At 43.1% G+C, this 25,067-nt stretch overlaps 1 protein-coding gene across 4 annotated transcripts in view; it reads right to left on the reverse strand.

Moving 5' to 3' along the window:
- Positions 1–892: 892 nt before the first annotated feature.
- Positions 893–25,067, reverse strand: part of MRPS27 (mitochondrial ribosomal protein S27) — a 101,177-nt gene continuing 77,002 nt past the window's right edge. The window contains exons 7-13 of one of the 4 annotated variants that reach the window (XR_013827475.1): positions 24,475–24,553; positions 21,329–21,444; positions 17,524–17,626; positions 15,050–15,192; positions 12,864–13,037; positions 1,706–1,833; positions 893–928 (exon numbers count right to left, since the gene is read on the reverse strand). Coding sequence is in view for 3 of the 4 variants with exons in the window: in XM_079916002.1 (XP_079772128.1) it covers positions 9,882–10,121; positions 12,864–13,037; positions 15,050–15,192; positions 17,524–17,626; positions 21,329–21,444; positions 24,475–24,553 (855 nt within the window). In the remaining variant the exon portion in view is untranslated. Of the gene's footprint in view, positions 929–1,401; positions 1,834–6,985; positions 7,732–8,609; positions 10,122–12,863; positions 13,038–15,049; positions 15,193–17,523; positions 17,627–21,328; positions 21,445–24,474; positions 24,554–25,067 lie in introns of those variants that run through there. The other 3 variants (XM_079916004.1, XM_079916003.1, XM_079916002.1) reach the window with 3 other exon arrangements.

A 25,067-nucleotide genomic window follows, 5' to 3' on the forward strand; every position in this document is an offset into this window, starting at 1 on the left:
CTGCATGCAGCCCTTCTCCTTCCACCCTGGAAGGACATGGTCTTGAGCCTGGCTGAGAAGCACCTCCCACTCCTCTCTCTTGTTCTGAATGGTGTTTGTGTCAGTCTGCAGCTGTGTATGGTATTATGTCTTATAATCCTGCATCACTTCTATCCTATCCAGTCATATCTAATGTAGAAAATTAGTTTCCAGTGAAAGTAATATGTAGTGCTTTTATGATATTTGTGTGCAATATCCCCTCTTCCATTGAGGATATTTGATGTAAAAGAAAAAAAAACACCTCAGTTCCACAATAAAATACAAAAGTGGCAAAAGTTGGTGTGTGTGCTGTGCTGTCTTTTGTCGTGTGTTACTGAGTTGGGTGTGTTGGGGGGCTGGGGCGTGTATGGTGGGTTCATTCACAAGGGGTGATGGATTTTGTTCTTTCCAGAGTGGGCTCCCTGGCTTTTGGTAAACCGCTGAGAGGGCCCTGCTACTATTTCTACAACTGTTGTCTCATTATCCTTTATAGCCAAGCCCTAGAGGACCTTGGGGTCTAAGGACAGAAACCGGAAGATCAGAGAAAGAGTTAAAATTACTGCTTAAAAAGAAAAAGTCAACAGAGCAGTGTATCTGAAGGAGGATATTGGGAGGGTTTCCTACTAAATCACAATATAAACCAAAAACCAGGTTTTAATCTTAGCTCTGCCACACCTGGCTGTGTGACCTCAGTCACTTAATCCATCCGGAACTCCCTTTCTTACCTGTAAAATGAGAGGATTTGACAAGATGGTCAAACTGGATGATCCCTCCTAGGGCTGACTTTCTGGGGCTCTACAAAGTCATCGCACTCGGTCATTATATCCAGTACGTTATCTCCTTTTTGGTTTCTTGCTCAGTTACAGAGTAAGCTCTATATAACATAATATGCTGTGGATTGGATTCACACCTAGGAAATAAAAGTTTTTTAGGAAAAGTGATGATAAATAATAAGAAAAAAAGGAGGAATTCTCCTCAGTCATTCAATGATTATTGTACCTCTACTCTATACCCAGCAGTGGGTAAGACCATGGGGGTTTAAAGGTGAGCAAAACATAAGTCCTGCCCTAACTGAACGCGGTGGCTGGGACTCCCTAAATCCAAGGATGAGTGAAGGTGACCACAGGAAAAGCACCAGAAATGGTGTCTAAACTGAGACCGTGTGTGTGTGGTGTGTGTGCGCCTCAATTCCCGCCACAGAAGACGTGCCCACAGAGTGATCAACAGACCTCCAGTACCTGGTCTTGTCTGTCCTCAGAGATGGTCCTTTGGCCTCAAAAGGCCACTGCAGCCTGTCTGAAGTCATAATGATGTTCCTCTGTTACAAACACTCCTTTTAATCCTACACTGTGCTTCCAAGCCATGGGGCTGGTCGACCGGTCCCATCAGAAGTCACTGTGTACCAGAAGGCATTCTGAAATCCCTCCAGAAATTAAAGGGTTAAGCATGTGAGCACTCAGAGTGGGAAATAATCACCAAGAGATTTTGATTACATCTGTCAGATTAAATTTAAATAAGTTGTTTTCTATTCCACTGCCAAACTACTCAGTTCCAGGAAGTCTTTCTGGCCTGGACACAGGGTGACCACGCATCCTGCTTTGCCCAGGACTGCCCTGGTTTCAGCATGGGAAGTCCTGTGTCCCAGGAGACCCCCTCAGCCCCAGGGAAGCCCCAGAGTTGACCATACCTGAACCCCTCTGTGTGTTTCTATCCCACTCCCTCCGGACCGAGCACGGCGGAGATGGTGACGAGTTCATCTCCTTCCAGCTGGTCCTTTTCTACTTTGAAGGTAGCTTTTCTTCAGTTTCTGTTTTCCTATTTTGCAGGCAAATCAACAAAGTTCTGTTAAGGTACTATGACTACATTTTCTTTCTCTTTATAAATGTATTGCTCATTCTAGATGCTTCTCTGTGTCCCTTCAATGACCTTTCAACACACACTTGACTCATGAATTCTTGGGTCTCTTGCATAATCCTGGATCCCACCACTTCCTCTCTGATCTTATATTGTACGTCTTAGAAATTCACTGGAGCCATACAGGCAGATTGAGTTTTGGTCACAGTCAGTTCCTTTAATATGAGCAGTTCTGGCTAATTCTCTGGGGGTTACTGGCAATGTTTTCACAGATGATGGAACATCATTATGAGGCCACGTTCATGGGGTAATCACCTCTAAAAAGTAGGCACGGTTCTAGTTCATGGATTCGACTATCCCTGACTCAAACCAATAATGCATGTTACTTTAATGCAGTCTCATGGATTTAAATGCTATGTGTCAACTGATGACTTTTACAATTTGTATCTCCAGTCTGTACCTCTTCTCTGATCTCCAGACTCATATATTCAGCTGTCCATTAAAAGCTCCTTTCGGGTGTGCAGTAAGGGACCTTTAAAATATCCGAAATCAAATTTAACATGCCCTCAAATAAATCCCTGGTCTCCCCTGACTGCTTCTCCTTTTAGGCTTTTCCACCTCAGTAAATGGTACACACATCATCCCAGTTGCTCAGGTCAAAAATCTTGGCCCATCAGCAAATCTGCTGGCTCCACCTTCAAGACACACCCAGTCTAACCCCTTCTCCTCACGTGCACTGTTAATACTGTTGTGCAGGCCAGTCATTTCTCCCCTGGATAACTGCAGTAGCCCCCTAACTGGTCTCCTGTTTCCTGTCCTCGCCCTCCAAATATCTGCACATAGCAGCTAGACTAGAATAATCCTCTAAAAATGTTAGGTTACACCATGCCATCCGGTGCTCAAAACCTTCAAATGGGTTCTCATCTCAGAGTAAAAGCCAGCGTCCTTACTAATGGGCTGGCAGTCTTCACCACCTGTCCTTTCCTTTACCCCTCGTCTCCCTGGCCTCAAATCCTGCTGCTCTGCGCCTTGTGCAGTCCGCTCCAGCCACATGGGCCTTCCTCATACATGCTAGGCACAGTTCCCTCCAGGGCCTCAGCACTGGTGTCTTTGTCTGCCACGCTTTTCCCCAGGCGACCGACCCCATGATCCTCAGCCTCGTCCGCGTGGGTCTTTTCTCAAATGTCATCTTCTCAGGAAGGCCTTCCCTCACCGCCCTGTGTTAGGCTGCAACCTCCACCACTTAACCAGAACTCTCTTTCCCTCTTCCTTGCTTTGTCTCTGTATCACATATCACCACGTGACATGTTATATACTTATTACGTGTCTCCTTCCGTAGACTAGAAACACCACGAGGGAAGGGATCTTAGTCTATTTTGTTCCCTTCTGTATCCTCAGTGACTATTTTAACCATTCCTGACACACACTAGATGTTCAATAAATATTTCTTGAATGACTGAACGAATGAATGAACGTACGTAGTCCCAGGTTAGCACAGTGATTATAGGGGCTTGTTGTTTGAAAGGGGCTTTGGAATCAGACAAGCATGGGTTCAAGCACTGTCCTTGCCACTTATTGTGTGGCCCTAGGCAATTCACATAAGTCTCAGTTTTCTCCTCTGCAAAATGAGGGTAATAATCCCTGCCCTGAAGGGTTGCGGTAAGGATTAGAGAGGATTTATTTAATTAGGATTAAATTACGTAGGAATGGGCATTCACAAAGAGCAGTTGTTAAATATAATTTGTGTAATCAAGATAGGTACATGATTGCTTGTGAACCAGATCCGGGAAAACGCTGACACCCAACAGTGGCCCAGCAGACTGTCACTGGAGGAAACTTAGCGGGCATTCTTGCAGAGTGTATTCCAGATACTATCTTAGGCATATTAACCTCGGCATTTTAAGAATTAAAATGTTGAACTCTGTAGAGATGAAGCATCATGGAAACCAAAAGGGCAAGCAAATTCTCTTACCACTGGGTATATCAGAGGATATAATGTCCCTTTTATAAATCCTTTATAAACCTTCCCCAAAGTCCTTGATCTAGCATTTAAAGCCCATAATGGAACTTATTTTCAGACACTTCTTTTTTAAAGAACAAACCATTTTCTGAACATGTCCAGCTCAGATCTGGAATCATCACATTCATGTATAATAAACACAAAACCTAAGTGTCACTCACTGTTTTGTTTTAAACAAAGATCCTGGTGGTAACTGCCACACTCTCAGAGGCGTTGCCACCATCCTTTGTTTGGACTTCCTTGTTACCATACATCCTCATGGCAGCATGCAATGTCAGTGAAAAGGCCAAATCAATGAGGAAAGAAAAGGTTATTTTCAAGTGAAGAAGTTATTTAGAATAAAAGGCAACTTTCTGACATAACTATGTTTGTTAAAAAGTACTCCTTTCCCTGATTCACTAAAGCCAAAACTTCATCCCTTCCTCAGCCACACGACTGGGTGCAATGGTGTCGGGTTCCGCTGACTCAGGGGAGGAAGCAGCTTCATTGTGGAACTCAAGACTCCTGGTTCCAGCTACATACCCCCAGGTAGCAAACCATATATATCACAGACAGCCTACGGACTGGGAGAAACTATTTGCAAATGATGCGACCGACAAGGGATTAATTTCCAAAATATACAAACAGCTCACACGATTCAATAACAAAAAAACAAACAACCCAATCAAAAAATGGGCAGAAGATCTAAATAGACATTTCCCCAAACAAGACATACAGATGGCCAAGAAGCACATAAAAAGATGCTCAACATCGCTAATTATTATAGAAATGCAAATCAAAACTACAATGAGGTATCACCTCACACCAGTCAGAATGGCCATCATCAAAAAGTCTGCAAACAATAAATGCTGGAGAGGGTGTGAAGAAAAGGAAACACTCTTGCACTGTTGGTGGGAATGTAAATTGGTGCAGCCACCATGGAGAACAGTATGGAGGTTCCTTAAAAAACAAAAGTAGAGTTACCATATGATCCAGCAATCCCACTCCTAGGCATATATCTGGAAAAACTCAAATTCGAAAAGATACATGTACCCCAGTGTTCACAGCAGCACTATTTACAACAGACAAGACATGGAAGCAACCTAAGTGTCCACTGACAGATGAATGGATAAAGATGTGTACACACACACACACAATGGAATACTACTCAGCCATAAAAAAGAATGAAATAATGCCATTTGCAGCAACATGGATGGACCTAGAGATTATCATACTAAGTAGAATAAGTCAGACAGAGAAAGACAAATATGATATCACTTATATGTGGAATCTAAAATATGATACAAATGGACTTGTTTACAAAACAGAAACAGACTCACAGACATAGGAAACAAACTAATGGTTACCAAAGGGGAAAAGGGACGGGGGGGTAAAGTAGGAGTTCGGGATTAGCAGATACAAACTACTACATATAAAACAGATAAACAAAGTCCCATTGTATAGTACAGGGAACAGTATTCAATATCTTGTAATAAACTATAATGGAAAAATATATAGATATCTGAATCACTTTGCTGTACACCAGAAACTAACACAACATTGTAAATTAACTATACTTCAATTAAAAAAAAGAAAAAAATCATATAAATCACCATTTATCCTTTTCCATATGGACTTTTCTGAGGAAGGATAATGGCCCACCCTCTATCACTGCATATTTTATACTCATATACAGTTAGACAAGAAACAACTAATGTACATCACTGCAAAAATTCCTGTGGCTGCCTGGCTCGTATACCCTAGACGAGGGTTTGTAAGCTTGGCACCACTGACATTTTGGACCAGATAGTTCTTTGTTATGAGGGCTGCCCTATGCACTGTAAGAGGTTTAGCAGCATCCCTGGACTCACTAATATGTTATTTCATTGAGTGAAAAAACGACTTTGATAAACCAGTTTTCAAGGCCTCTATTTGTAAAATGGACAAATTTCCCACACACATATCTGATGTCCACAGCCAGCTAGAAGGTATGAAAACAAAAGGCAAAGTTTGGTGCCAACGCAACACAGCCCCAAGAAGAGGAGAGCAAGGTATGTGTACCTCGTAATTGTTTTTTCTTCTTCCACTGCTCTGCCTTTTTCTTCTATTTCTTCTTCCTTTTTTGGTGGGGGAGCGGGGGACGCACAGGGTGAGTGTGGGTTCATTCCAGTGCCACTTAATTTCTCTTGAACACCTACTTTACACGACTCCATGGGGAAGAAGAGGACCATCTCTACCCCAAGACAGCCTGAGGCAGACCTATGTGACTAACTAAAGCACAAAGCAGGTGATGATGCTTTCCCTTCATTAGAGCTTTCCCATCTCTGGGCTTGAAGTGCTCTTGCTGTGAACACCCATATCACTTTGTGTCTCTAATGATACTTTTTGGTTTATCAAGGGCAGGGCTTTTTCAACCACTCCATTATTATATCAAGAGGAAGGTTCAAGATACATCAAAAGGCGCCTTTTGCTCAGTAAATTAACCATCATGCATGAAGCATGATAGGTGCATATGTGCCTGCCCCCTCTCTCTCCCTAGAATATAAGTTATTTGAGGGTAGGGTCTATCGTGTACTCATCTGTGTAAACTCAACAGTTCTTAGTACAGTGCCCAGCATACAGTATGTGCCACACAGAGGCCTGTGAGCGCAGGAGAGCGGCGCCAGAACAGAGAGTCTGTGTGCTGTAGTCACCAAGCTTCTAAGGGAGTGATCAGTGCTGCTGAACAGAGCGGAGGGGAAAGAATCATTGCAGTTGGTATGCAGCAGAGTGAAAGCCAAATTCTCAGGGTCTAATGAACCAGCAACGAACCAGTAAGTGGAGATACCCTTTTAAGAAGTTTGGAGACAAAAGGAAGGAGGGACAGGGTAGGAGCTTGACTGATGGCAGGATAAAGGCTTTTTTGTTTCTAAAAGGGAAGGAAGTCTTGAATAAGATTGCAGGCTTGGAAGAAGAAATCTGTAGAGACGATGCAAGATGGAAAGAGAAGATGGCTCTGGAACAGGCAGGCAGGTAAGGAATCAGGTCACAAGTGAAGAGCCTAACCTTGGAAAGGAGGGCGGGGACACCTATCACTTTGAAGTAGAAGGGATGATGGAGAGAACAGGAAAGGAGAGAGCTGTTAAGGCAGAAACAAGGGAGACTGAGGTTGTATCATGTGGCCTAAATTTTCTTGATAAAGCAGGAGGCAGGAACATCTGCTCACAGTTCTGGTGGGGCAAGGGTCTAGGGCTTAAGCAGACCCAATAGAGAAGCTATTGAGGTAAAAATGAGAGTCAGTAAGAGAAATGAAAGAACTAAGTTGAAGAGGACAGCTGTAAATCTGTAGAGGAATCAGCCTGACATTACAACTTTGTACGTCAAACTTAGTGGGTCAGAAGCAAGGAGACAGAGAACAAGTGGCGGTGTGTTTGTCTCCTAGGGCTGCTGTAACAAAGTACCAAAAACTGAGTGGCTTAAAAAAGCAGAACTGGAGGCTAGAAGTTCAAAATCAAGCTGTCAGCAGGGTCACACTCTCTTTGGTGGCTCCAGGAGACAATCCTTCCTTGTCTCTTCTGGCTTCTGCTGTTGGCTTGCAATCCTTGGCTTGTGGATGCACCACTCCATTCAGGTAGCCATCTTCTGCCCATGTGTCTTCACCTTGTCTTCCTTCCGTATCTATCTTTTGTCCAAATTTCTCCTTTTTATAATTTGATTTTAATTTGATTATCTTTGTAAAGACCTTATTTCCAGCTAAGGTCAGATTCTAAGGCATTGGGGTCAGGGCTTCAACATATTTTTTCCTTGGTGGTGGTGGGTGGACACCATTCAACCCATAACAGGTGGCTCCAAGGATACAGGTCTGTGGACGGCAAGTGGGCCTGGATAAAGGGAATGAGAAGAAATTAGAGATGCATCAGTGGGATGGCCAACCATGGGGCCCAGACTGGAAGGCAGGCAAGCAGGGTCTGAATTCTGGAGATTGAGGATTTGAGTGACAGGGTTAAGGCTAAGGGTTTGCAGGCAGAAAGTACAGGGAAGAGCTGGTTCAGCAGGAGTCACATGATGAGAGAAAGGGAAGACTGGGAGAATGCGACTTCAGGCTGTAAGAGCTTGGATTAGTGATACGAGACTGGAGGTCTGGCTGTGACTATGGCAGGTCAGCTAGAGGGAAGGTCATCTGTTACAGTTCAGGTCATCCCCAGAGGCCAGGGTACTGACAGCAGTTTCTCCATCCACGTGGAAGAAATACAGACGGTGATATTGGTGAAAAGACCAAGGACAACTGTGGTCAGCTCTCACCATCTAGGAGGGTGGTAGGGTATCCTATAGCTCAGGGGAGGAGAGCCTGGGGAAAGGGGAGTAGATGGTGGGGAAAGACTCTCGAGAGTTCCTGAGAGAGATGCGGGCACATGTGTGGAAGAAGTCCGGGCGTGGAGAGCTTGGAAACTCCTGCTGGGCAGCAGCACAGTGAAGTGGTCTCTTGAAGCCTGGAAGTAAAGTGCCACAGGCACAGACAAGGAGGAAAATGCAGGCGAAACTATGAGCTGAAATATCAACCAGATGCTTCATGTGTGATGGTTGTTAATTTACTGAGCAAAAGGCGTCTTTTGATGTATCTTGAACCTGCCTCTTGGTATAAGGGCTGAAAAAGTCCTGCCCTTGATAAACCAAAATGTCAGAACCAACTTTTGGTCATAACCCTCTTCCTAAGTAAGACTCAGGCCCTGTGTTGGATACGGACTGCAGGTATGTACGGAGGGAACATGCAGGGTGAGAAGCAGTGGGAGCCTGACCCCACGTAAGTTACTTAGTTTCAGTTTCCTTATTCAAAAATAGGGTAATAGCAGCTCACTCATAGGGCTGCTGGAGCTCAGCGAGTCCTGAACACAAGTTAGTGGTTGTGGTGATTATTACTATTATTACACATGCCACAGTCTACTGGAGAAGGAGGGTTGAAAATATGTTGCTCAAAATCATAGTGACTATAATGACAATGAAACTCCCTACTCCTCCCTCCCCTCCCCCAAAGACGAAGAATACACCAAACGATCCTAGAACATTTATTTCCACAGGTTCTTGATACAGTCCTGCATAAAAGTACACCACTACACATGAGGGCAAAATTACACAGCAAGCAAGAGCGGCCACTGACCCCTTCCACAGAGAAACCCCAGAGAGAAAATTTCCACCTCCTGGCAGTTTTACAATCATTCATGTCTTCTATGCACTGCAAGCCCCAACCCATCTCTCATTTTCTCCAATTTCTAACTGAAACTTGTGTTCACAAATTGTATGTGTGTTCATGTGTGTACACAGAAGGCTCACTTTACCTACTTGATGAGGGGCTGAGACAATGCTTTGTAAGAAAGTTACCGCAACATGATGGGGAGTCAAGCCACGGAAGCTTCAGAGCTAGGGCTAGCTCTCTCCTCAAAAGCCCTCACATGCTAAAAATGCCACTGGGGGTCCCTGAAATTTGAGAGCCAGTAGGTCTTGTGTTTGCTCCTGTACTGAACTTCTCCCAGTTCAGGTCTGGGAGGGGAAAGTGGGGATGTGCGGGCATCCCATACCCAGCTCAGGCTGAGAGCTTGCACGCGAGAGGAGACTAGGGGACAAGGTCTCAGGACCTGCAGGTGGCCTCGGCTGGGGACACAGAGACCATTCAAAAGCTTGTGCTTGAGACCAGATTCTTCAGTCACGGCTTCTCCCACCACCATCGCTAGGTATCAGGGATTTTCAGTCTTCAAAATTGATCCCTGTCCCCCAAGAATTCCACTATAAGCGTCGAGAGCCCTTATTTAAGGTATTTAGCTAGTGGCTTCAGTCTGACCATTTGCCACTTTCATGGTTCCAGCCTTCTTGGCATCCGGGTGGGTGGTCACGTGGCTTGACATGTGAACAGCGTGGCTTCTGTACCTTAGGGGGTCTGCTTTAAGAACAGGAGAAGGTGGATGCAGGACACTGAGGCTGCCCTCATGGTCACTGTGGATCCTGAGATGGGCTCTTGTGAAGTTCCTGTGGCCCCTAATTAGGCAGATGCCTCTGCTGCTCTTCGAGCCTCCTGCGCTTGCTTGGCCCTCTCCCTCTGCTCCTTTTCCCTCTGAATCAAATGTACCCAATCCAGATGCCACTGCTGCAGCTTCTGCTCATAGGCAGCGATGTCTTCTGCTTCACAGGTAGGGAGCTGTTCCTTGACAAGCTGGGTGGTCAGGGTCAGAAGGCTTTCTGACTCAACTTTGCCCAGAGCCTGTAGCTTAGAATGTAAGGCCTATTGGAAACAAAGGAAAAAAAAAAAAAGAAAAAAAAAAAAGATGTGGGAGGGGCAGGTAGGTAAAGAATACAAAGAGGAAAAGAGAAGAGGTTAAGTCACTTACAAAATCTCCACACATTCTGCTCACAGGAGAAGGTACTTTATTGGGAGCCTGTCATGCTGCCTTTCATCCAGGCACTGTTAGCTTTTGCTGTTTTTTTTTTAATTTCAGCCCAGCAATTCTGCTAAGATGCACCACATGTCATTTCTTCCCCTTCACTCACAAACGGTAAATGGAACTCCATATGCTGTGACTCCCTGTGTAATTTCTTGTTTTAGACCACAAACACTGCACAAGAAAAGAAACCTTCATTTCCACTCTGACCTGCACCAAACCAAGCAGCAAACTCCAAGAACAAAGAACCCTAAGATGGAAACAAAATGGCAGAAGCAGCTGATAAAATGGAGCAAGTTCATCCATAGCTTTTCCTGTAGAATTACTGGGATAAATGTTTGCCTAACCAGTATTCCTTTCAACAGATGGAATTCATGTCAACGCTTTCTTACTAACGGCATGCTAAACAGCTCCCATGAGTGCCTGCGCTATTATAAGCCTCCACGTGCTGTGCTTCACTGCAGGTCAGCCTTGACAGCCTGACTACTTATGGCTCCATTTGAAACGGCAGCTCGATTTGGTCAGTATTGTATTTCTGGAGAAGTAAAGTACTAAAAACACTAATCTACTTAAGTGCTTCAAGATGTAGATCATCAGAGACCCACTTATGGCCCCAGACTTAGCATATATGACACACCCCATGTTCCACAAAACAAGTGCAGTTTACTGGCATAGGTGATGAGGCCTGCTCTAACAGCAGGGGCTGGAAGGTGGGAAGGATCCACGGGCTTCAAGGAGTGGCCAGACGTCTGGTGTGACAGGTCAGCCACAAAAATGAGCCCCCAAAGAGATTACCTGGGACTAACAAAAATCAGGCACCAGGAAGAAAAAGAAGCGTAAAATGAGAATTCATTCTTTCTGATGTCACTTCCCACCTGGTTTGAGGCCAAGGAGACAGCTTGGGACACCAGAATAAGGACTCAACTCTGAGTCAGCAAATCCAAAGTGTTCAAATTTGTGTTCAAATCCAAAGTCAGTCACTTATGGACTAGGTTCCCTCAACCTTAGTGTCATGTAACACAGGAAGAGCAGTATCTACCACCCAGGTAAGGGTAAAGGAAACGCAGTAGTGCCTAACACACAACTAGCAGTCAGGAAATATTGGTCTTTTTTTGTGTGAATTTAAAAAAAAAATGCACTGTGGAAGAGTGAGGGCTGAGAATTCAAGGCTGGCACAGATTTCTATTCTCCGAGATTAAATATATAAGCAATAAGAAAAAGGTGGTAACTTTTAAGAGTTGTGGGGCAGCCTTGGTCAATAAGAACATGGTAAATGATAATCTATGGGGCTAAGCAGATTTTTTGCTTTTTAGCTTTTCTAAATCTGCAAAGTTAAGAGGAAAGAACAGGTATGTAAATTCTTAACCTAGCTGCTAATTCTCCATGTACCCTGAAAACATCGATTAACCTTCCTTTTTCAGTTTCTAAATTATAAAAAGGGGAAGTTGAGCAATTACCTTATAGAAGTACCGGGAAAAACAGCTACTAAAGGTATTAGGATCCTCCTTAGAACAAGGGGAAATAGATTTCCCACAGCTGGTTCAATATAATTACTGCAAAGATTTCAATGTAATACTCTGGCAAAGTATACATCCCTCTGCACCAAAAGGACACAATGGGTCAGCTGGGAGGGATGGGAACGTTTTCTGCTTCACACAATGAATTCTCCTTCAGGCAGCAATTTTTTTTTTCCCCCCCGCTTTGTGCTAAATAGATGAGAAACACAGCAAGGAAGAGGCCAAGGGCTTACAATCTGAACGTGGCTCTTCCTCCCTGACTCTGATCACAGAGCATTTTGGGACGTAGAGTTGAAAGCTACCAAAGGCAGTTTGAGTGCTCAGGGCTGTCCTGAAACCTGTAGAAACCTGTTTACACCATCCATGTAGTCCAGAGAGCATTTCCAATGGCCCTAGTGCACACCACAAAGCTGAGCAAGAGAAGATGCCTGCATTTCATCTTCATCATATTCAAATGAGGCTCTGTGATTTCTACCTGGGTTTCTGGTGATCAAGAAGCTTCAATGTAATATGGAGAAATGACCAGATCCTCTTCACCCAGGGCTGAAGTCAGGTGCTTGCTATGAGAAGGCAAACTGTTACCCACCCATCAGGCAGACGTCAGGGATGAGTAGCGGATAATGACATGCTGCCTCAGGAAAACTGTGACCCATTCGCTCAAGTATGAAAAGGAGCATAAAAATTCCATTTGTTTCTTTTAAGACCACTTCCTGTGTGAAGCAATAACAATGTGATTTTTTTTTTTTTTTTTTTTTCTGTATGCGGGCCTCTCATTGTTGTGGCCTCTCCCGTTGCGGAGCACAGGCTTCGGACGCACAGGCTCAGCGGCCATGGTTCACGGGCCCAGCCACTCCACGGCATGTGGGATCTTCCCGGACTGGGGAACGAACCGGTGTCCCCTGCATCGGCAGGCGGACTCTCAACCACTGCGCCACCAGGGAAGCCCAACAATGTGATTTTTGATGTCAGTTTTTAATGCCCTTGTGTGTGACATTGATGCATGAAAGGACTGCTGGTCTATCACCATGGCAGAGAAGCTGAGAGGGACTCAATTCTGCTACAACTCACCTCAAATCGTTCCAGGTAACGGGGAAGCTTGGACTGTTCAGTTTCTTCCACATCCAGCTGCTCCACCAGTTCTTCTGACCTCTGGGTCTTCTCACCTTCTTGGGGCTGGTCCTCTGAAGACCCCTGGGCCGGAGCGGTCACAGCCGCCTTCAGCGCTCTGTCCAGCACATCGAGCTGCAGAGCAGAAAGGGGGGCAGAGATTAAACATCCTATGGCCCTGAAAGCACTGGGAAAGGAAGCTGGAGAAGGGAAAGGAAGGGAAACCTGGGATCTAAAATATTGCGAGAAGAGTTCTCTTATCAAATTATAGGGAACAGAAATGGTTATATAATTTTACACTAGAAACACCCTGTCCCATGGCATGAACACTTAGTACAAAACAAATGGAACAATAAGCAAGCTCAGAATTATCTGTATAAGTGAATCAACACAGCAGCTTTTGGTTTCACTTTTAATCACCCAGGTAAGAATTCAAGAATCATGCTTGATGGGTACTGAAGTACCACCCCTTCCATGTTTTTCTGCCTCAATTGCTTTGGAATTGGGAGAAAGGGAAAGAAAAACCACTACAGACCAGAACCAAAATGGGCCACTTTGAATGCACAGTAAAACCTCTGAATCTAGGCAGGGACCTTCTTCAGAGAAAAATTTTAGCTCATAGGGTATCCAGAGATTAGGGATCAGTCAATCTATATAAGCTGCTGACAAAGACCAGATAGGCATACATGAAATTTATTGTAACAGGTGATTTCTATGGCTTAGAAAGTAAATAAACTATAAAACGGAAGGTTTCTTTTTGTTTTGACCCCTCTCCCCTACCACTTTCATTTTGGGGCAACCTCCCTCGACCCTCAAAGGGCCTAATCATCAGAGATGGGACAGAAACAACCTCAAGGCCAGCATTAGCACCTGCATGGATAACGATTAATTCTGTCCATGTCACTTCAGAACAAAAATCCAGAAAATACTCCAAGGCTTTTGAATGCCACTAATACATTATACCCAAATGTGTATGTGGGATATACATACATATACATATACACATACATATATGTGACACATATCCCACTCTTGCTGACATCTGAATCACATTCCTATGAAGTCAGAACACAAACAACGCAAATCTGTCTCCAACTGGAAGGAGTATTTCCCTGGCAAAGCATTTATGTATAATTTTGTGTTTTCAATCACCAGCACTGACTACAGCAGGGTTAAAACATGAAAATGTATTTAGAAATGTGTATACTTGGTAAATGTCGGCAGAGAACATAAGGCCTCACTAGACACCAGTATAAGGAGCCAGTATAGGGACCAGACTTGTGCATCCTGTGACTGCGCAGAAGCCATGAGGTGAGTCCTAGTGATCAGCATCAAGGCAAAACAAATAAGCAGCTGCTCAAAGTTAACTTTTACACCCTGTTAATGAAACAACTGATGTCCTTCTATGCCTCACTCTGGCTACAACAGCTGCTTGGGCAGGAGCGAACACTGCTGGCTCCCTATCGGGTGTAAGCTCGTCGCGTGCTTTCCTGTAGCCTGAGCTCACTCTAGTAACTTCGTAGTGTCAAGAGCCCAAGGTGACCAAGAGGGATGAGCTTTGAGGCTGGTGGGAGGACAGTGTCCTAGTCCAGGCAAAGTGAACGCCTTAGAACTATGAAAGGAACATTTGGTCCAGATCTCCTCAGCATCATGCATTCACCACAGAATAGTTTAATGGAAGGAAAGAAAGACAGTGCCATCTCTAGTCCCTAGACTCATTTCTTGAGAGCTTGTATGATGGAAAAAACTGACAGGTAGTTAGGCTCCGGGGACTAAATGAGGAGACAGAAATGCCAAAAATTAAAGATGAAATCTTAACCTCTCAAGCTCCTACTGAGATTTTACTTTAGGGGTCGGGCGGAATTAAACAGTATTTTACAGAATTCAGTTTGAATTTTAGGGAAGGGGAATGGTCTTCCTCCCAGATAGTGAACTATAAAATCAACATCAATCTTATTTTCTAGTGCTTTTTGTCAGTAACATTGAGAATGTTTGTGGTTTTTCACTCCTTTTCACCTGAATAAGTACATGGTTCTATAGAGATAAAGAAAGTGGGGCATGGGGGAGACAAGGAAAACAAATCCAAAGCTTGACTTATGAGTAACAGGAGATGGTAAATCCCACCGAATTAGAGACAGGGAACTTACCGCTTCTCTACACAGCTTTCCGTCTTCTGGGGAAGAGGCCACCTTCTCCATTACTTGAAGGGCTCTGTTGAGGTACCCTGGCTGCCACAGCAGGGGCATGTTATGGTACACAGCCCGCAGCCCTTGCTGCAATTCCACCTTCCCTGTGGCCAAAAAGAACAATGAAGAAGGCTCAGCTGTGGCTTCCCACTATGTCTGAGATGGAGGACTTGAAGGCACAAGTGAATACTTACCTGGCAGCTCTAGAAATAGAGAAGGATCGTTTCAAACCTATACCAAGAGCCTCATCCCACCCAGTGAATGGGGACACTTTGGATGTATGATGAAAAATGTAAAATTCTATGTATACACCTTTCAGTATAAAGTCATATGAACTTATTTTTCCTCTTTTTCATTTGGACTACTGGAGATTATCTCATGAGGATATATGAATCAAAGGGTTGAGGGAAATTTACAGACGTTGCTATTTATTTTTTATTTATTTATTTTAATTTGGCTATGCCGGGTCTTAGTTGTGGCACGTGGGATCTTTAGTTGCGGCATGCGGACTTCTTAGTTGAGGCATGCATGTGGGATCTAGTTCCCTGACCAGCGATCGAACCCAGGCCCCTTGCATTGGGAGTGTGGAGTCTTACCCACTGGACCACCAGGGAAGTCCCTACAGAGGTTGTTATATCTGCCTCTAAGTGGAACTACCCTGACAAAACAAGTCAAACAACTGAAATACTAGTTTTGTTTCAAGAACAAAATATTCCTCTGAAAAAGAAATTCCACAACTTTTTTACAGTGGAAATCTTGTCAATGTCTGACAACTTCCCCTGCCAGGAAATGTTTGACATTTTTCAAAATGCTCCAAAACACCCCATGAAACACTATGAAAAAAAAAAAAATCTCACTTTGCTCTCCTTTCCTTTATTTGAGGTTCATCAGTACTTAAATCGTATAGTCCTCATTCATCCTTTTGGGTCTCAGGACATGAATGTTTCTCTTGGTACCTCAAACAATCACAACTGGAGCTTAAAACATGGCTGGCAGCAAGGCCCCCGAGTGAGGACAGGGGCTGTCTCTGGACTCCTGGGGAACAGAAACTTCTGCACTAATGACCAAAGTCACCTTGAGCTGCCAGGTCTTAAATCTACCTTCACTTATCTTTCCCGGGAAGGAGGATTTGGGAAAGCTGTAGTGGAACATAAATAGACAAAGCTCATCAGGTGACAGCTAATTTTAGATCTGTAAGATGCTTGGGGCTGGCTGCAGTCACGTTCTGGGAAGCTGCTTCTGTCAGAGGTGAATGAGGCTGCGCAGCACAGGACACAGTGAGAGCAAAGGGCTTTGGATCTGATGCTCCCAGACCCAAAACACCCGGGCCTCTGCTTAGCAACAGGAACAACAAAGTACATTTTCTTAGCCTTGACAACTTCCCGGCCAATTCATGCAGTGTAACAATCCTGAGTGCTCATCTGAAGGCAAAGGCCAAAAACGTGTAAATCAATATCAAAAGTAGATGGTAAGTAAAGAGAAAATGATTTTTTAAAAGAGTGGTCAACTCTTTTGTTAGTCTGATCACCAGCCTGATGAACTCCTCTCTCTGAGTCAGTTTCTATCAGAATCAGCATCTGAGAATGCCACACTACATTTTATTGGTGAAGATCAACTCCAAAAGCAGTCAAACTGCTATAACTTAGGTGATTTGCAGAAAACAAAGGTAAGCAGACACAATGTATGATCAGAAGGGACTTTCTCAAATGCCTACCTACTTAGGAGAGAGACTGCAAGGATAATGAAATAACATGCATTTAATAAACCTGTGTAAGTCGGGACACATTTTATGCACATTTAGGGTGGATGTTATTTGCCCAGATTCCACACAACCCAAGTGCCGAGGCTGCTCCTCAGAAGGCTTTGCCCTCCTGACTGTCTGATTCTCATGCAAGCCGGGGTCTAAAGCAGAGCTAGCTGTCCTGTGTGTGGCACAGCCACATTGCACCAGTGAGCCCCTCTCTGCTTTCCCAAGTGCTGCTGGATGTGCTCTCTGAGTTTCTCTTCCCTCACACCTGAAAACAATACCAAGGATATGTGTTCAACTCCAACTCTTAATTTCTTTCCTCCTGGACTTTAAGTTTAAGAGACAGAAATATCTTTGTTAATAATGGGAAAGATCCTACTGGCCAGTTCTCCCAAAAGAGGGTCAGAACTTTCCTTTCTTTATCCCTTCCTCACACTGATCACCACTAAAATAATCGAGAGCCATCAGAACTAATTCTCACCTTGCCAGGGGTGGGAGGTTTTAGAACCCGCTTTATTGTCTTAGGTCATAACTGTAAGGCCATCAAAGTCTAGTTTTACGTCTAAAAATGAAAGCTGTATTGGAATTTCACTCGCAAATTTAAATCAAATTATAACTTTATTATGAAGTAAAAGAATGCATCAGTTCTATCCATGAAGAACAATGTTTGTAAGGACCTCCAGCTTACCAAGAAGCGCATAGCCGTACAACTGGGAACTCAACCCCACCGAATTCTTCTGCTTTAGGCCTGGGAGTAACAGGGATGCACCAAAGTTCCTCTCCTCTTCCCACTGCAATAGAATATACCAGATCACGGTGCAGCCAAGCAATGCATAAATGCATTTTGTACGCAAAAATGTGATTTTTAATGACACAGAGGAAAAAAGAACATGTTATAACATTAAGTAAAAGGAGCAAAATAACAAAACTAAAGGTACATTATAATTCTAATTTTGGAAAGAAAAGATATTTATGTTTAATGAAAAATACAGAATAGAAATGCCCAATATGTTAACAGATTTCTGGGCAGTGAAATTACAAGCAATTTTGGTTTTCTTCTTTGTACTTTTCATTACTTTCCAAATTTGGGGCAGTGAGTAAGAGTTCCTTTTACGATCAGAAAAGCAAAACAAAATAAAAATAAAGCGTACACTCTGGACCAGCACTGCCTCGAGACAATCAACAAAGATTACCCATGCTGTTAGCCCTGTACTCACACTGCTATGAAATGACAGAGCAAGCTTTTTGAATTTTAAACAATTCAGCAATAAGACTCCTTCTACTTCACAGTGTCCAAATAAATATAACTATTAGGCTGCCTTTAGATAGATTTACGCCTGTCAAAAATCAATTAGGCAATCAGAAACACTTGGCAATCATTTCTTTCAACCCAGGGTGCAAAATTACACTTCAATAAAATTGAAGCCTTATGAGACACGGGAAAAGAAGGGGCAAAGTACAAGCATTGCTAAGGCTGCTGCAGACTAGCAACAGCAGGGACGGGGGACTCACTGTAAAGGCAGGCCTGAGGAGAGCCTTGGCAACTCCCCAGACGAGGGCTGTGATCTTCTCGGTGCGGGTGCAGTAGGAGCACACAGCGGCCTGAGCCTTTGTTCCAGCTTGGAAATACAGAACGCAAAGCTCAGGTGGCCCTGCGCTGGTCAGAGAATGAACAAAGTGTGCAAGCTACAACTGCAGCCAGGTATATAAGTGGGGTACCCCAGGTGTTAAGGGGCACCCAAACCTCTTTATTGGGAATGACCTTCGTGCAATGCAAGTGCAATTTCTTAAGGTTTTTCTAAACCTTTGAAACAAGCAAAGACCTTGGGAGGAAAGCAAAGCCTCCTCAGGGGCTTCTGCAGCACACATAAGCAAGACAGTTGGTAATGAAGGACCAGGTCATTTCACTTGCGAAAGCAAATCCCTTGGAGGTTTGATGTTCCCCCACAAAAACTGCATGAAAAGGGGCCCAGGGAAAAATTAAGAAGGAGGCTTAGAAGCATTTTTTCTTTTCTTTAGGGAAAAACATGACCTATAGTATCAGGATGCAACAGGGGCTAAAAGCCAAATGAGCAGCATCCTTGCCGTGCTAGAACTGAGCAGGGGTGGTGATGGTGCTGCAATGGTGATTCTTCCAAAAGCACTTTTACAAAGATGAATGAAAGCACATGGATGTGTTAGAGATTTTTTGGATGATTGGGAAAAATACAACCACTGCTGCTTAGATGAAAGGCTAGTTATGTGTTAACATAAAATATCAGGTCTCTTCCAAGCCTTTACCTTCTACTCTATGTACTATTATGGACTAAATCAGGAGCTATTTTACCAACGTCCTCAAGGTTTTCTCATTTCATGCTTCAGCTTCTCCCATTAATACAAAGCAAACCCTCCTTCTCTCCTTCCTCCCTCCACTCCCCTTCACAGCCAGACATCTCAAAACACCGCTGATGCTCACTGTCTCCTTTCTGCACCTCGGACTCACTCCACAATCCACTCCAATTTGGTTTCCTGCTCCATTACTCTATGGCTCTCACACCACTAAGTTCAACGCATTTCATAAAAGTCCTCGTCTCACCTACCCTCTGAGGAGCGTTCTACATGCAGACCACCTCCTCCCACGGTGTTTGTTCCAACACATTCCTGACTCTCCTTTTGGCCTGTGGCTCGTCTGCAGACACTTACACATGGATTTGTAAATTACATCTCCAGTCCAGATTTTTCCATTAAGATGCCAATTTCCCTTGTGAAATCTCTTGACTGTCTCAAAGGTATCTCAAAATGCAACATATTCAGAGCCAAATTAATGATCTTCCTCATCAAAAGAAGTCTTTGCAAACACATGGTGACCCTTTTGTCCAGATACACCAGGCAGAAACTGAGGAGGTCAGACTTCACCCCCACCTCCCTGCCTCCACATCTACTTCCTTCCTCATCATGCTCTTTGCCTCCTAGATACGGTCATCGGCTACTTTGTAACTCCACCACATTCTGGTCCCCACACTACCATTACTCTTACTCAGACGACCATGATAGTCTCCTACGTGCTCTGACCATAACCACCCTGGCCCTGATCTAACCTCCTACCCATGTTACAGCCCAGATACACAAATCTGATCATGCCACGCCTTCTGCTTAAAACTTCTCAGTGGCTTCTCACTATTTTTAGAATGTAGATGAAACAGCTTAGCATGACCTACCTTCTGCAATCTCATCTCACCCTACAATTCTCTCTGTGGCAGCTACACTATCTTCCTAGCTTCTGCCAGCCCCTTTCTGCTCAGCATGTTCTTTCTGCCACAGGACTTTTGCACATGTCATTTTCTCTTTTTGGATTGTTCTTCCTCTCTTCAGTCTGTTAATTCCTATTCATGCTTCAAATATTAACTCAGGAAATATTTCCTTAAGGAAGAAGGCTTTCCTAACAAGTTTAAAATACAAACAAAAACTCACTACCATACAGGCTTTTCATAGAAGACGTCTTTGTAGTGATCATTATAGTCATCATTTTATATTCGTGTGTTTGTTTTAAATGCCTATATTCATCTTAGATTGTAAGAAGGAAATTTTTGCTCACCACTGTATAAGGAGCACTTGAAATGTATGGAATGTAGTAGTTGCTCAATATATATTTAATGAACTAGTGAATGTGAGGTGTGCCATAGGCTATGACATTCATCTTACAAAAACAAAACACACAATAAATTTTTTTAGAATGGGGGCTAGACTAAATGAGCTTTTCAGTTCCTACCCAAAGTAGTAGTTTTTGGTGTTACATGTGAGGTTAAGGGCAGACTGTAGGGCCAGGCTGCTTGGCTTCATCACCTACTAGCTGCGTGGCTATTATGTAACATCTCTGTGCCCCAGTCTTCTCATCTGCATGGAGTTGTGAGGATTAAATGAATTAATAAATCTAAAACACCAAGAACACAGCCTGGTGTAAAGTAAGTGCCATTTAAGTATTAGCTACTGTTGTTGTTACTGTTGTTATTCTTAGGATAGCAATAAACAATGACTAAATGTCCTAACCTAAGAGATGAAACCAAACTTAGTCTTCTGGACTGACCCAGAGCAACCTTAGGAAAGTACTGACATAAATTAAACAATGAGTATTTAATACCTGAGGTCGTGGTCAAAGCTGGCTGCCTCACTGCTTCGTTGGTATGCCATGTCCAGCTCTCACTGATCATCGATTACCTACTTCTGCACGTGTGAGGTGCACTTAGCCTAGCTCAAGTCTCAGAATGCACATAAGGACTTTCCCTTGAGATTCTTCCGAGTGGAAGAATGTCCAATTCCACTTTGTTAGAGCCCAGTACCTAAAATGTACAGGATGAACACTCATTCCTGGTTATACGGGGCCACAGTGCTACACATCAGGCATCTTTTTCCAGATGCTGAGGGCAGAGGTCTCCTCTGGTGCCCACATCACTACTGAGCAGCCACTGCTTGCTTCTTCTAAGGCTCTCACTGCTGCTTTAAGGTAGATCACTTACACTGAAGTCTGTCTTCTTTGCCAGGCAGTAGTATAAAACGTAGAGGGAGAGGAGTTGGGTGGAGGGAACCTCAAAAGCTTCTTGCAACATGATCTCAAAAACCACAGACAGAGCATCTGGAAAGAAGATCAAAGTAAAAATGAGAGGTAATTAGTTTTAGGTAACATCATCAAACCTGTATTTAACTATAAACACTCTTAAAAAGTGGGACATGACAGAAAAATAAACAGAATTAAGAAGTTAAGAAATGTGGGCTCTGGTCCTAGTTCTTCCATAAACTAGGTCTTTCCCAAGTTTTCAGCTTCTATTGTACACACTACTGTGTACTGAATCAGGTGCTATTGTATCACTGTCCTCAAGGATGTCAAATAAACCACTCAATTTCTCAATATCATCTTCATGATGTTAAAATACCATTTGTCCCACATACATCACAAGACTGTTGACAGTCCAACAAAATAATACATGTGAAAATGCCTCATAAACTGTGAAGCAAATTTAAGGCATCATGTCCATCAGCTGGAAGAGCTAAGGCATACAGAAAGGAGGCAAATATATTTTCCAGGTCACCCTGACAAGTAGAGAGGGGGCTTGGCTGACTGCCCCACTGTATGTTCTGGAATTTTCTCCCTGTTTGGGCAAAAGAGAACAAATGCTAGAGACAATTCTAAATCTCAGGTATTATTTCAAAGACAGAAAACTGATGACTACAAAAAGGACAATCAGGCTCAATTTAAAAGAATTGAAAGAATGGAAAGGAAATGCTTATTCATAAGTTATAATTCCGTGAGTGTAACATAGAAGATATCTGTTTTCACATGAATGCTGATCATAGGAGACCAGACCGTAAGCAAGGTCTGATTTATTGTCCCTCAATATTTCACAACATAGGCAGAAGGCAAGAAAATCAAATTCAAACAATTTCTTTCCCTTAGTATTTGTTGTTAAATCAGAGAATGTTAATATTGGTTTAAAATACGGTGCCTGCACATAACACAGGCACAACAAATGTTTTTGAATAACTGACTGGGCTGTTCTGTTAACCGATCTTTGCATATAGGGCTGCATAAGAGTCAGCACTGATTTGCAGCTGTTGCTAGCCAGCTGGTTTTGTGTGTGTTGTCATGGTTCTACATGAGGCCACAGCCAAGAATTTCTATATATTTTTTGCAAACAGGGAAACTGAGATAGACAGGCAGACCAGGGAGGAGTCACCCAGTCAGTCAGTAGCAAAATAAGAACCTGGAAGAGATTAAACAAACAACACTCCCATCTCACCAACAAACCGACATTTTAAAAGAACACAAAGTTACAAATCAGTTTAAAAAAAATCTGTTTTGCCAACTGTTCAATACTGAATCCAAAATTACACATGAAAAATAAATCAAATTTATTTTATCTCTAATTTATATTCATTTCAGTCGGCTTGGGAAGTGAAATTAGGTTGATCTGTATAAGTAATTTCCTTTTCCTCCGTAATTATTTATATACTTGGGTATTTCCTATTTTAGCAATAAAAAGTATAACATTTTCTAAATTTTTGCCATAAATAATAATAATCTTCATCAAAACTTTATTTTAAAAAATCCTCAATATTATTTACTCTGAATTTAGAAGGAAAAAAAAAGAAAAAAAACCAAACCCAAAACTCCTTTTACCCTTCCAACATTACCTTTAAAGAGAGAGGGGAGAAAACTGCTACTACATAATTTTCCAATGATAGAGTAATAAGGATTCTTAAATCTGATGTTCACAGAGAACAGACGATGAAACATGCAAAAGCTAACTATCTTTTAGTTGAATTCAGGAAGCCCATGTTTAAAATGGACAAGGGATAATGAGCATTTCAAAAAATAATGCACAGGGCTTCCCTGGTGACGCAGTGGTTGAGAGTCCGCCTGCTGATGCAGGGGACATGGGTTCGTGCCCCGGTCCGGGAGGATCCCGCGTGCCACGGAGCGGCTGGGCCCGTGAGCCATGGCCGCTGAGCCTGCGTGTCCGGAGTCTGTGCTCCGCAATGGGAGAGGCCACAACAGTGAGAGGTCTGCATACCGCAAAAAAAAATAATAATAATAATAATAATGCACAGCAAATATTTTTAGGCAGTCCACAACTGCAAGCCTTATGAGAGAGAAGATAAAGCAGAGGCCCGGAGAAGAGAAAGGAGAGAGGTCCCCGGTCCCCAGGTCCCCAGCCTCATCACTGAGCCCAGGCAGTGACGCAATGGAAAAGGCTGAGGGTGCTGGTGTGCAGGAACAAGAGGATGTAACCCAGTGACAGGAATCACAGGTGTCATAAAAGCGTAAGTGACCACCAGTCCACATCCACATTCCTGAGGTAGTGACTACCCCAACACAGGCATGGCTCCTCAGAACCAAGCCTGAGGATGAAATGGTGGAAGGGGAAGCCAGTGTGTGTCTTTACACGACGGCATGGCCTCCTCTTTCCTTCTTCACTGTCTGCGTAGCTGCAAGCACGAGCGTGCTGTACTACCCTTCCCTGTCCACTGGAGACTGGCAGGGCTCCACCTGACTGCTCTGTAGGGTCTGCCACATCCCCACCTTTCCTTGGCCCCCCTTACTGTAGCTGAAGGTAAGAGCCACTTTAAATTAATTCCATGGGGTCAGAGGATTTTGGGGGTAAAGAGATCTCAGAGTTCACCAATGCACTTACTTTAGAGAAGGGGGAACAAAAGCCTAGGGAGGTGAAATGACTTTCCTTCATAGCGAGGGTACTACTCTCTCCAGTATATAAGATTTTATACTTACACACTTCACATGCTGTAACAACTGTGATTTAAATAAAGGAAGTTAGCAAATGGTGCTAAAAAAAGTCAAGCTAATAGCTGAATTAATATAATCTTAACTAGCCATGGAAGCTCAGGCAAGGTTTATTGCTTCACTAAATTCATTGTCCTTTGCCCAAAGAGACATGAACAAATAAACTTCAGAAACTCAGAGGAAAGAAGACCTGAATATGATTCTCCTATCTGGTCAACTGGTGTGGTAAATCAACTACGCACCTATTTCTGACTGAAAGAGTGATGTAGAGAGTCATTAAGAAATAAAAAAAGTAAAAGTGCCTACATTTACTTCCCTTTGGGAGCTGAAGATCCATTATACATGGAACTGGGTTTGGTTTCTTACCTTTGTAATTTTCTTCCTTTATGAAATGATCCATCAGTAAATTAAATGTATAGTTATCTGGAAAAATACCATATTGAACCTGTAATGAAAATAAAAGTGAGATAAGGGAAAAAATATTCATTGAATTCAGTTTATAATTTATGCCTATGTATTATTCAGGAAAAACCTTGGCACCGTTAGCTGTAAAATATCTGACTATCATTTCACAGCATCTGGGACGGTGAAACAGAAGCTGTGACTCATGCCGTTTGGTAACTGGAACTGTTGGTCAGGGTGAGAAAGTTGTGAGTGGGTGTCTGATATAAGACAACTGACGTCTGAAAAATAAAGCTCAATTCTAACACTTCATCATAACTTAAAAAAACCCCAAACCAAACCAAGACAATAAAAAACCACCATACTGCACTCGTTCAGTGATTCTTTTCAGAAGGTACGAATATCAATGCAAAAATGGACTCCCATGAGAAAGCACACATTAACACATTATGCAGCATTTTCTGGTCCTTAGAGCGCTTTTTCTCCAACTTTATTAAGATATAATTGTCATATAACATTGTGTAACTTTAAGGTGTACAACATGATAATTTAACACA

The sequence above is a fragment of the Stenella coeruleoalba genome (assembly GCF_951394435.1).
Source record: "Stenella coeruleoalba genome assembly, chromosome: 3".
Taxonomy (NCBI): domain Eukaryota; kingdom Metazoa; phylum Chordata; class Mammalia; order Artiodactyla; family Delphinidae; genus Stenella; species Stenella coeruleoalba.